We start from the raw sequence: 13,234 nt of genomic DNA on the forward strand, positions 1-13,234 counted from the left end.
CTTTAGAGTCTACATACAGCCACTTGTATGGATTTGGCGTGGGGATGATAAATGATTCATCTTTTAAGCATAATCTTAGAACTGGTTAATACTTAATTAAAACTATTCAGAAGAAATGTTATTACCATTAAGAATAACAAGACAAAATTATGGTTATGCCCTTTGCAACTACACAACTCTGTCTCTTCATTGGCATAGAGAGAAAAAAAATCTAGTTAGCAACCTCAGTGCTAAGCTTGATGATGCATCCTGTATGACCCTGTGAGCATTCCAAGTACGTTATGGAACACTGAGTCTTGACAGCCTTCTTGCCCAGGAAAAAGACAAATGCTTCTTGACCAAAATAATACCTTATTATTAGTGATTATCATCTTTTGCCTTATAAGTAATTCCATGCTGTTCTTTTTTTTTTTTCTTTAAAAACAGATTGATTAATATTCCTAAAGAAAATGAAGATAATTATATATTTTTGCATTTGGTCAGCAGCATGGGCCATTCCAGTAAGTATGTGTTCCTCAGAAAATCTCCTTACTTTCCTATCTCTTTTAACCTAACATCAAATAATGTATATTTCTTTAAGACTTTGAAGATAAGTTGTGCTTAAATATCTAGATTTGCATGAAAAACTTTACAAGTTATTTTTGGGGATCTCCACAAATCCAAATACGCACTCCAATTCATGCTCCCATTACTTGAATTGGAACTCAAGTCTTGTCAGATGGATTATTACTTTTAAGATTCATTCAGATTAGGGGCACCTGGATGGCTCAGTCGGCTGAGTATCTGACTCTGGCTCAGGTCATGATCTCGCCATTCTGAGTTCAGGTCTCACATCAGGCTCTGTGCTGACAGCTCAGGGCCTGGAGCCTGCTTCAGATTCTGTGTCTCCCTCTCTCTCTGCCCCTCCCTCACTCATGTTCTGTCTCTGTCTCTGTCTTTCTCTGTGTCTCTCAAAAATGAATGAACATTAAAATTTTTTTTAAAAAATTCAGAATAAAATTCATTCGGATTGTTCTCTCTTTGGCTGCATGTATAGTAAAATTTGAACATTACAGAGAAGATTAGCATGGACTTGCACAAGGATAACACACAAATTTGTAAAATTCATTCAAATTAAGTAACATTTAATGTCAAAAAGTTATGAAGACTTTAGTCATCTTTGCTCATGCCCCATAAATTTCATTCTAACATCAATGAAGGCTGCAATTTTAGGAAGTTCTCAAGAAATGAAAATAGGAAAAAAAATCAGATTTTTTCAACATAGGAGAAAATATTTCATTCAGATACTTATTATTTTTAATGCTTATTGGGGAAAATTTGGAATACACAGATAAACACCAAGAAAGAAAAAGTCAGGAAAATTAAACCATTTGTAATTGTATTAGCCAGCTGCTATAGTTAATGTTTTGGTATGTTTTCATCATATCAAACACATTGGTATTTATGTAATTAAGAATTTTCTCAACTATTTCAAATGTACTCCTGAAGGACACAGAAGTAGCAAATTACTTGCTTTTGTTTTTGCACTGGCTCTTGTCAGATCTGATATTCTCTTCAGGGCTTTAGCCAGGATTATACTTAAGGTGGGTCTTGTGCCAGTGTGGGAGGCTTGGTACAGAAACACCAAAGGTCTATCTCCTCATTTTTATAAAAGACAGTTCTCCTGAGATAAATAGTCTGGTAATAGTTCAACAAAATTGGTAATACCATGGTGAAAAATATCTGTATGCCCAGTTAAAATTCTACATAAGCTATGTAACAAGCCACTTTTGTTTTCTACCTAATTAGATTGTAACTTGGCCTTTGTGTTCTATATTTTTTCTTCATTTGGGGGAAAATGTGTGTCTGTGTGCGTGTGTGTGTGCATGTGTGCATGCATGCATGCACACAAAATCAGAATGTTTTCAATTTACAATAATTTCATTTTGGTAGGTTCCTCAAATCAAGCCACTGGAGAGACCTGCTGTTGATAAATCTGTGAATGTAAATCTTCTAGAAAAAGCAAAAGTGCCAATACAGGTATAGGATATAAAATGTGTTTCTAAGCTGTTCTTAAAATTCTATTAACTTCCAGAAAATTGATGCTTATATTTTCAGTTTGTTGATCTCCAAGATGATATCTACAAGTTATTTTGAATTGTTTTTCTTTTCCAGGATGAGTTAAATGCCAATGACACCAACAAAGAAGGTGGTGTCCTCCATGAAAATGAAAGAGGAAGGCAACAGTATGTCAAAGATGGTTACAAAGGAGAAAAAAATGACTCTGAGTGGGCAGAAGTAGGAGGGAAAATTTCCTCTACACATCCCATGTTAGTAATTGAAGAGGGGAATACTGAAGATCAAAATGGGGTCACAGGAAAACTAGAAACATATGGTTATGATGGTCCACATGGAAAAGAAGGTAGCACCACAGCAAATGGCATTTGGGGACAAGAAAGCATTATCGACAATGCTGGAATTGTAAATGGGAGCAATATTAATAGAAATACTGATAAGAATTCAAACAATGGGGATGCTGGAGATGCAAGTCAGAGTGAGGATGCCACTGTTGTCCAAGCAGATGGACATCAAATAGCTGGAAGCAAAAACAGTACAGGCCATGAGAATGAAATAAATAGGAATTCCTGTGGAAGTGAAGGCAATACAAGTGAAATAACACCTCAGAGAGAAGGTGAGGGAAATTGGAATCAGGAGGCAGGAGTAACACCAGGGGGAAGTGGCGCTGGCAATGGAGGAGATGCTGGCCTGGATAATTCTGATGGGAGTCCCAGTGGGAATGGAGCAGAGGAGGATGAAGACAAAGGCTCTGGTGATGATGAAGGTGAAGAAACAGGGAATGGAAAAGAGGACACTGATAGCAGCAAGGGCCAAGAGGGTCAGCCTTCTGGAAAAGAAGATAACGATAATAGCTTAGGTCAAAATTCAATGAGTAGTGAAGATTACGACCCTCAAGACAAAGAAGATCCCCATGGCACTGATGGAGACAACACTTCCAAGAGTGAGGAGGATTCTGATAGTATTCCCAAAGCCAAACATAGCCAAATAATAGAAGACATGCAAAAACCCAATCACAGAGAAAACAAAGCTGTGGAAAAGAAAATCACTGATAAATTAGAGCCAAGTGCTATTGGGAAGAGGCAAGATAAGGTTAGTTCGTGAAGCTGATTTCTTTCAATGGCAGTTTAAATTCTCCCTCTTCATTCACTGATGGTAACATAAAAATAAATCATAATAGGCATTCATCTATTTTTTCACTGAAGTTACTTGAATATTTAATGGAAAAGTTAGAGTTCTTATTAGACTTTGATACAGAACAATTTTTAAAAGCAGATATTTCTGAAATTTGGCTGCAAGTCTACTGCTCAATAACTGGTGTACCACGTAACTGTTCACAAAAGTTCCTACTGAGTAAAAATGTGAATGAGTTGTCTTATAATCTAAATACCAAAGTTCTCTCAAGTGAATAAAGCACATTTTCACAGTTTATGTTCATATGTTACAATGTATTGGAAGCTGAATTTCTGTTCTTCTGGTCACCTTCCCCAGTCAGATTTCCTCAGACCAACACAGTTTAGCAAGAGAACATCCACTAATCAATCATTCTTTTTTCCATATTTCCACAGGGAATAGAAATGGAAGGTCCCAATAGTGGCAACAGAAACAATATAACCAAAGAAGCTGGGAAAGTCAGTGAAGATAAAGAGAGTAAAAGACAACTTGTAATGGTCATGGGCAAAGGAAATGTCAAGACACCAGGAGAGATTGACAATGTACAAGGACCTGGTCAGAAATCAGAACACGGAAGTAAGGTTGCACAGAGCAAAACAGGTAGTGACAGTACTAGTGATGGATATGACAGTTATGAGTTTGATGATAAATCCATGCAAGGAGACGATCCCAACAGCAGTGATGAGTCTAATGGCAATGATGATGCCAATTCTGAAGGTGACAATAACAGTGATAGCCGAGGAGATGCTGGTTATAACTCTGATGAATCAAAAGATAATGGCAATGACAGTGACTCAAATGGAGGAGATGATGATGACGACAGTGACAACACATCAGATGCTAATGATAGTGAGAGTGATGGCAATGGTAACAATGGGAGCAGTGACAATGGCAAATCAGACAGCAGCAAAGGTAAATCAGACAGTAGTGACAGTAGTGACAGCAGCGATAGCAGTGACAGTAGTGACAGCAGCGACAGCAGTGATAGCAGTGATAGTGACAGCAGCGACAGCAGCGACAGTAGTGACAGCAGCAACAGCAGTGACAGTAGTGACAGCAGTGATAGTGACAGTGACAGTAGTGACAGCAGTGACAGCAGTGATAGTGACAGTGACAGTAGTGACAGCAGTGACAGCAAATCAGACAGCAGCGACAGCAGTGACAGTAGTACTAGTAGTAACAGCAGTGACAGCAAATCAGACAGTAGTGACAGCAGTGACAGTAGCGACAGCAGTGACAGCAAGTCAGACAGCAGCGACGGCAGTGATAGCAGCGACAGTAGCGATAGCAGCGACAGCAAGTCAGACAGCACTGATAGCAGCGACAGTAGTGACAGTAGTGACAGTAGCGACAGTAGCGATAGCAGCGACAGCAAGTCAGACAGCAGTGACAGCAAATCAGACAGTAGTGACAGCAGTGACAGTAGCGATAGCAGTGACAGCAAGTCAGACAGCAGTGACAGCAGCGACAGCAGTGACAGCAGTGACAGTAGTGACAGCGAGTCAGACAGCAGTGATAGCAGCGACAGCAGTGACAGTAGTGATAGCAGTGACAGCAGTGATAGCAGTGACAGCAGCGACAGCAAATCAGACAGTAGTGACAGCAGTGACAGCAGCGACAGCAGTGACAGCAAGTCAGACAGCAGTGACAGCAGTGATAGCAGTGACAGCAGTGACAGCAGTGATAGCAGCGACAGCAGTGACAGCAGTGATAGCAGTGATAGCAGCGACAGCAGTGACAGTAGTGACAGCAGTGACAGCAGTGACAGCAGTGATAGCAGTGACAGCAGCGACAGCAGTGACAGCAGTGACAGCAGTGATAGCAGTGACAGTAGTGACAGCAGTGACAGCAGTGATAGTAGTGATAGTAGTGACAGTAAATCAGATAGCAGTGACAGCAGTGACAGTGATAGCAGTGACAGCAGTGACAGTGATAGCAGTGACAGCAGTGACAGTGACAGCAACGATAGCAGTGATAGCAGTGACAGTGACAGCAGTGACAGCAAGGATAGTAGTGACAGCAGTGACAGTGCATCTGATAGTAGTGAGGGTACCAACAAGAGCAAATCTGGTAATGGCAACAATGGAGGTGACAGTGATAGTGACAGTGAAGGCAGTGACAGTAATCACTCAACCAGTGATGATTAGAACAAAGTAAAAGCCCACAAGATTTTTTGGGGGAAAGTCCAGTGAGTAATTTATAGGAAATGAAGATTTCTAAGGAAGGAAAGAAAGGGGAGATATAAACAAAAGATGTAAACATTCACAGAAACAGTGAGAGAAATAGTCAAATTGTCAGATTTGGAACCAAGTCCCCACACCCTCAGGAGAGAATCTGAATGCATGATCTTTGGTATGTGCATGTTAAAACACATTCTGAAAAGATTCTGTTAAAAGTATACATCTAAACATAAAAGAAGAATTAAAATATTTTTTAATACTTTACATAGAAACCTCGAGTAATCACGTACTACATGATAACTTCAATTTAAATGCCAAGTGTTTCAGGAAATACAGCGGGTAAACACATCTTAAAACCAACCTGTGGCGTTGCTTTAATCTTTCAGTAATTATACATTCCGGATAGATGGTCTGCTTTCTGCTGAGTAAAAGATGCTGTTACCGTGATATTCAGCTTGGCTACTCATTCATTTGCTTGTTCTAAGGAAGAAATAAACTTGTAACATGAAAAAGAAATGCAGCAACTGAACCTATCTGGACCATGGGAATAATCTATGTCATTATTGAATGGAATAAGTACAACTTAGAAAACATTTAAAGAGTGCTAGTCAGAAAATAAGTCAGAGGCTGGTTTACATAACAATCTGATGTATAGTATTACATTACTGCAAAGCACTGAGAATTTAGCATAATGTTCCTAAAACTATTGACAAAATTGATGCAGTGCTTAGAACAGTGTCTTACCTCCAGTAGCACTCTCCAAATATTAATAAATAAATGATACATGAAGGAAGGACTCTTAAGAGCTCGTTCACTTTTTGAACTCTATGTTCAGAGATCTGTTAAGTGGATTCAGTATTTTTCTACTTTAGTCTCACCAAGTCAAACTTGGTTCACATTTCCCTTTTAAAACCCTACATGTCCAAACTCTCAAATCAGATCCTGACATTCCCTTCTCACTGTTAATCTCTTTAATAAAGCCAACAGTTGCAGCTAGGTAATGCTTTGGAAATTACTCTTCTTTGAGAGGCATATAAGCGACTATAATCTGAGCATGGATTGTTCTACTTTTGCATGAATTAGGGTAATTCTTAGTTTTGAGGTGAAGCCCAAACCCTAGAACATGAGGATTTCAAAGGTATATGCAACTAAAATGTGATAATTAATGGCGGGGGGAGATAGAATTTGTCATCCAAACTAGGAAGTGTTTGAGAGTGAAGAGGATGCTATCAATAATTACCTGGGTACAGGAGGTAGGTGTAAATTGAGATTGTTCAGCAATACTGGGAGACACAGTAAACCATAAACCTTTAAGGTATTTTTCAAGATTTAGTACAGATGATTCGTAACTTCCCTCTTTCCCTTTAGGCAATTATTTTAGGTTTATCTAATTTAAAGGTAAAAACATATGTAGCAAAATTCTGAATAAAACTTCTTTGATGCTAATTTTCAACCAGTCCTCAGTTGACAATTTTCTAATGTTAGGTATATTTTATAGAGAGTTTCAGTAGGTTTTGTTTCTACCTTCTTTCTCCTTTAGTGCAAGAGTTTCTTAGTTGAGATCAATATTACAAGGAATATTGCTGAAGGCTTTAAAAATGCTACTATTCATAAACTATTCATACTCATAATACTGTAACATTTCAGGTCCCTACTATATTATAATCATGTAAATGTCTCCAAACTTCTTTCCTTAAAATATGCTCTAGATTTTTAAGTTCATTAGGCTTCAGCTTTGTTTTTGTCTTTTTTTAATTTGTAAAGTGTGGCTTCTAATACCTGGGTCACCTATTTTTAAAGATTGTTATGAGCATTAAGTCAGGAAATGGATGTGGAATCTTTGTAAATTATACAAATTATGTAAATTAAAGAGAATGAATTTTGAATTTTGGTGTTACAATAAACCTCTATTTATGTGACTATTCACAAGGAAAACTCCCTTAATCTTAATGGGTTTACAAGTCCCTACTCCTTACAACACATTTTAGCTGTTTTTAATTGAAAAAATAATATGTATATGTACAAAACAAAAATTTCAAACACTATGAAAAGGTATAAAATTATTAAATCTTCATCATCCCAGATTTCTAGTCCCCTACTTCTCTTCCTTGAGGCAATTCCCATTACTAATAACTTGTGAAACTTTACAGAAATATTCTATGTACATATAAACACCTATGTTCCTCCCCGCCACCTTTTTTTTTTTTTTTTGAGAAAGAGAGAGAGAGAACATGTGAATGGGGAAGATAGGCAGAGGGAGAGAAAGAATCTTAAGCAGGCTCAATGCTTTGTCCAATGCTGAGCTCCATCCCACAACACTGGGATCAGGATCTGAATTGAAAACAAGAGTCAGCTGCTCAGTTGATTGAGCCACCCAGGTGCTCCACATATGTTGCCCTTTTAAAAGGCAAAAGATTTATACGACCTGAAGAGAAACCAGAGTATGTTCCCCTTTTAAAAACACATGGAAGTCTATTATACACAGTGCACTTGTATTACTCTTTTTTAACCTAAGAGTGTACCTTGAATATTCATAGCACAGAGATTGACATTTTTCCCCACAGTTGTGTTGTATTTCATTTTAAGCGGCTATAGATATTTAATCTGTCCCTTTTTTCCATCATTTCTTAAGCCATTTCTGATGAGAGTCTCTGCAGGTAAATACCCTGTTAATAGCTCAGGCTGCATAAACTCCCAACCAGTTCTTAAAAAGACTTCACCTTAAGTATATGGGGGATAAAGGAGATGCTCAGAATCTAGGGCTGATGTCAAAAACAATGAAGGAAGACTATGATCCTGATTTTCTATTATAATATCTACAATTACCACTGGATCTTCAAGGCAAAAATAAAAGTGACCCTCTAAAAGGATGTTTCAAGAGTAGATCCTTCGAATATAAGAAGTCTGATATTAGAAAACAATATCTGTTTTGTGTTATTTTCTGGAATAAGATTAGTAAGCTATCTGCTAATATTGCCCATGGCAACAGTATTTTTTAAATTACTTTTCATTTAGTGTCATGAAATCAATTTAGTGACTCATGTCATACATTTTATAAAATAAGAGAATAAAAAGGAAAAATCTTAGAGCATCATAGGTAGTATTTTATGAAACCTAACAATATTTGCCTCTCCATGCATACATACACACACAATATCTAAGTATGCATATACTAAGACATGATTTAAAATATTGTTCTGACTTGCTGTAGTAAAAAAAAAAAAAAAGATTTGAAAGCCATTGGTTTAGAGAAGAATTATAAAGCATTACAGCTGCTAGTTGTCATTTCATATTCACTTTCTACATTCACTTTTCTCTTTACAAACCTGTATATTTCTTTCCCACTTGACACAGTGGTTTAAGAAGAAATAAAAAAATAGTGGTGTATGTATAGGAGGTGGGAAAAGTGGTGATGGGGGGATGGGTTTTTGGGGGGATGGGTTTTTGGATTTATTTGTGCTACAGGAAAAGAGCTGAGGTAACACTGCCATCTTTTGAACAAGAGGCTATCATGGTGACTTTGCTGAGGATTCAAGTTTTTTATTTGGTGACATGGTGACATGGGTTACTCTGTATCTGACTAAAGATGAATGATCGTAAAATTGGCTCTCAGCAGTTGTCTTATCCTAAGAATAAGGATAAGATATTTAACCTAGGAATTCCTTCCGCACCTGCTCATACCACAAATCAGAAAATGTAGTAAGGGTTTTGTTTGTTTATAAAATATGGTTTTTAAAAAAATTTTTTTAATGTTTTATTTATTTCTGAGAGAGAGAGAGAGACAGCGTGAACAGGGGAGGGTCAGAGAGAGAGGGAGATATAGAATCCGAAACAGGCTCCAGGTTCTGAGCTGACTGTCAGCACAGAGCCCGATGGGGGACTCAATCCCACAAAGCATGAGATCATGACTTGAGCCGAAGTTGGAATGCCTAACCGACTGAGGCACCCAGGCACCCCCTATAAAATATGTTTCTTAAAAAAGTTTATAAAAAGGTAACCTTTAGAGAGTCATATCTACCCATATAAATACATTTTAAATTATTAACTGAAAAGGGATTTCCCAGAAGTCAAAATTGTTTTATGCTTTGTAATGGAAGTTCTGAAAAACTTTGGACCAAAATAGCTAGGAACAATTTTCCTCTCCCTAAAAGGAGCAGGAATAGAATGGTCTAGTCATAGATGAAAATATCATTGTGTTCTCACAGTGGTCCATTCACTGCTGCTTGCAAGCAAATCCTCTAGAGGATGAAACAAGTCAATAACAAAATGTTCCCAATCTCCTCCCTCTGCACAGGAACCTTGGGTTCATATGCTAAAAAATAAAAGTTAATCCCTACAGTACTCTCATGTAGCTCAGAAAAATGGTTTAAAGTGTAAAGATCACAATATGTTGGACCCTGTGTGTTTTCTAGTAGTTTGCACAGTCCCAGCTCTGCTGAAATGCTGTATTTACAGAGAGCTTTCTCAGAAGGTGCTTCTCTTACTCCTAAGTCCATTATTTTGGGCTTTGCCACTGGTTATATGCCTTCTTCTTTTACCCTTTCCTTCTTTTCCTCCCTAGTATTTTTCTCTTCAAAGAGATGAAGAAATTGTGGCAAGGAAATCCCTTGTCCTTTGCAGAATTTAGTTCCTGGGTGCCTCCCCGTGTGAGGCCCCAGGCTAACCCCATAGTCAGGGACTGCCAGGCCTGAGCTTATAGCATGGCCTTTTCCCCTGCTTCCACCTTTCAGTTTCAACTAGATGGGACCCAGCTCCAACTCCCTATTATTTTCCTCACTTGAACCCACTGAATCTTTCCTTGCTATCCCAACTCCACCTATCTTCAATCTTAATGAAAGCAGAAAATACTTAGGCTGTAACAGAGTTAAGCTTGGCACCAAATCACTTCTTGTCAACATTATCCTAATATCCTGATTCCAGTAAGTAGACTCTTTCGTCATCCCCAAATGACAATCTCCTTTAATCTTTCTAACTGGGCTTCTGCATAACCTTCTCCTCATGTTCTAGTATACTGATTAGAAGTGTCTCAGCCCAATCAGCCTAAGATCACCAACAAATCTGTTGTCTGATACAATCAGGCTTACTGACCTGATGTGAGGAAGGAGACTGTATATAAGAGCAACCTCCAGTATCTAGGCAAACAAAGAAAAAGAAAGAACTATTACAGGAACTTGGGAAAGGGTAAAATTTAGGTGATATTTAAATGAAGTAGTGTTTAAGAGGCTCAAAGCAAAGCAGGATTGTGGCTAAAGGATTCATCACTAGGTCTGGACTGTGAGGTAGACCCATGCTCCATTGTCCTTGGAAAGTGCAGTTAAGATGGATGTGGACTTTTCGGATTCTGTGTCTCTTTTGCTCTCTGCCCCTCCCCCGCTCACACTTGGTCTCTGTCCCTCATAAAAAAAATATATATATATATATATTTTTTAAAAAGATGGATGTGGACTGCTGTATTCAGAGACCCCTTATATGAACCTCTGCATCTAGGCAGTACATTGAGACTGATTGTCTGTGTCCAAGGGCCTCAGATCCTTCAGGCAAGAGTGTTTCTTAAAAATTTTTATTGATAGAATTTTAAACATCAGAGTCTCTAATAATCTATAATTTTAGGGAATAAAGTTTCTTAGTGACTAAAAACACAGAAGTCATTCAAAGTAGAGGGTTATGTCATTTTTCAGTGTCCTTGAGAGTGAGATTTTTTTTTCTGTTAATTTTTCAGCTGGCTTTAACTGTGTCTGTTATTCTAGTCTGATAAATGGTGGGTAGAGTTCTACTCATCCAGCCCAAACTAATTTTTATCTTCTTAGGAGATATGTTTCTGCTAAAACCAAGACTCTGCTTATCTTGCTAGTCTTTTCCCTCAAATCTGGCAGAACTCTTTAATGGTTGCCTGTTCTTTAAATATTGCCCATTCTATTTCACCACCTTTGATTAAAATTTTTTAATGTGTTATTTAGTTTTTGAGAGGGGATGGGGAGAGAGGGAGAGAGAGAACAAGGAGAACAAGTGTGAGAGTGGCAGAGAGGAAGGTTCTGTGTAGGCTCCAGGCTCTGAGCTGTCAGCAGAAAGCCCAACGTGGGGCTTGAGTTCTTGAACCCTGGATCATGACCTGAGTGGATGTTTAACTGGCTGAACCACCCAGGCACCCCTATATCACCACCTTGTGACTTTACATCAATCCTATGATTTCTGCTTTTTTTCTTTGATTACTCTTTGTACCCTGAACACACACTGTTATTTCCTCTTAGTCCCAGGGTTTTGCACACAAATTGCCCTGTTTAAACTCTGCAACATGGCACTTCTCCACTGCCATTTCTCACTGCCTCATGGAGATAGGGAAATCCATGTTTTGTCTCCTTTCTGTCTACTCCATTTAGCTATTAGAGGCCCACAATAATTGGTCAAGTTCTGGTAGTTAACAGTTCCCATCTCTAACTGAGCTTGAGGCCTCTTCTAGAGGTCAAATTGTTGTGCACTAACTTTGTAGATGTTTTCTTCTCAGAAATCTCTCTAACTCTAGGTTTCTGAAGTTTAAGTCTTAATTTTTACGTATGTCTCCTCACCTTTTTTGGTTTTTCTTAAGAACAGTTAAGAGTCTGATGTTTATAACTAGTTCTGGCTGTTATCTTTTGGTAAAGCTCAAATTGTTGTCAGTCATTATCTGCCAGTTGTTAGGATTGACTTTCATTTTCAAGAAAGTAGATAAAGAAATGTAACTGTTTTGTTCAAGGAGGAAATCTTATCACAGTCTTCTTTTCCATTCTGACTAGAACCAGGATAAACAAGATAAGGAAACTACAAAAACAATCAGAAAAAAAAAATCCATTTTAGTCTTCATGGCTCTACACTTTAGTAAAAGACGGACATCTTGAAACAAAATGGCTGTTGATAAGTAACCTTACCCTAGATGTATCAGATAGATAAGCAATAACTCAATAATATTATAGTTGTGAATACATAAATTTAGTCAAATGTCTTCTCCCTTACCTTCTTTACTTATCTCCAGAGGAGTGTTTGATGGGGAAATGTCCCAATCCAGGATGTCTATGGCTAGAGCTTTGGCAACACCATTGACAACAACTTTAACTTTTTAGAACTTTGAAATAATTTTATCCACTTATAGGTGCATATAGTATCTACACCAGTGCTAATCAAAATGTGGCCAGTGGAGTAGTTACAACCTGTAAACTGTTTTTGTTAGAGTTTAGAAGAACAGGAATTGAGAATAAGCTTTTATAACACTTATACCAACTTGACATTGCCATGAAACCCAAGTGTGATAATTTTTCTAGTAATTCATTTTCATTGTATTTGTATAAGCATAAATTCAGGAAACATGTGGGAATGGATACTAAGGATGTGGGATAACAGTAGAAAGAACATAAAATTGGATCAGGCTGAAGTTATTGATATGGGCTCACTAAGCAGAGATTCTGCATTTAATATTGCAGTTCAGTAAGTTAGAAAGTACTGTAAGAGTCCAGCTTGTTGGTTGATTGAAACATGGACAAGAAGGTGATGCACAGTGAGTGAATTGGAAATGCCTGACCTCCCTTGAATTGATGTAAAGGAAGGGACTCATAAATTCAGGGAGACTGAAATTTTGGAGTGGATTTGTCATTTAAGATTTACTCACCTATACTGGAGGGTCTAAAAGACATACCTTCATCAATACTTTGAGAAATACATTTTTAAGGGGAGCCCAGCATCACCGAAAATCTCCATGATCACTCTTCTCTATAAATCAGACTTTACAGTGGGAATCTCAGCCATTCAATTTGAAGCCTAAGTGCAATGAGGATAATTAGATCCCTGAGGTGGCAGAG

The 13,234-nt window shown here is 37.9% G+C and overlaps 1 protein-coding gene and 1 non-coding gene across 2 annotated transcripts; both read left to right on the top strand.

Annotated features, from left to right (window-relative positions):
• The first annotated feature begins 449 nt into the window (after positions 1 to 449).
• Positions 450 to 5,375, top strand: LOC120226945 (dentin sialophosphoprotein). Its single transcript, XM_039225117.1, has 4 exons — positions 450 to 500; positions 1,933 to 2,019; positions 2,155 to 3,147; positions 3,624 to 5,375. Exons 1-4 carry the CDS (start codon positions 450 to 452, stop codon positions 5,373 to 5,375), a joined length of 2,883 nt encoding a protein of 960 aa, XP_039081048.1.
• Positions 1,012 to 1,117, top strand: LOC120226946. The gene has a single exon (XR_005527123.1). It is a non-coding gene; the product is annotated as a U6 spliceosomal RNA (small nuclear RNA).
• Positions 5,376 to 13,234: the final 7,859 nt, after the last annotated feature.

Source organism: Hyaena hyaena, unplaced genomic scaffold (genome assembly GCF_003009895.1).
Source record: "Hyaena hyaena isolate Hyena2069 unplaced genomic scaffold, ASM300989v1 scaffold_1933, whole genome shotgun sequence".
Lineage (NCBI taxonomy): Eukaryota > Metazoa > Chordata > Mammalia > Carnivora > Hyaenidae > Hyaena > Hyaena hyaena.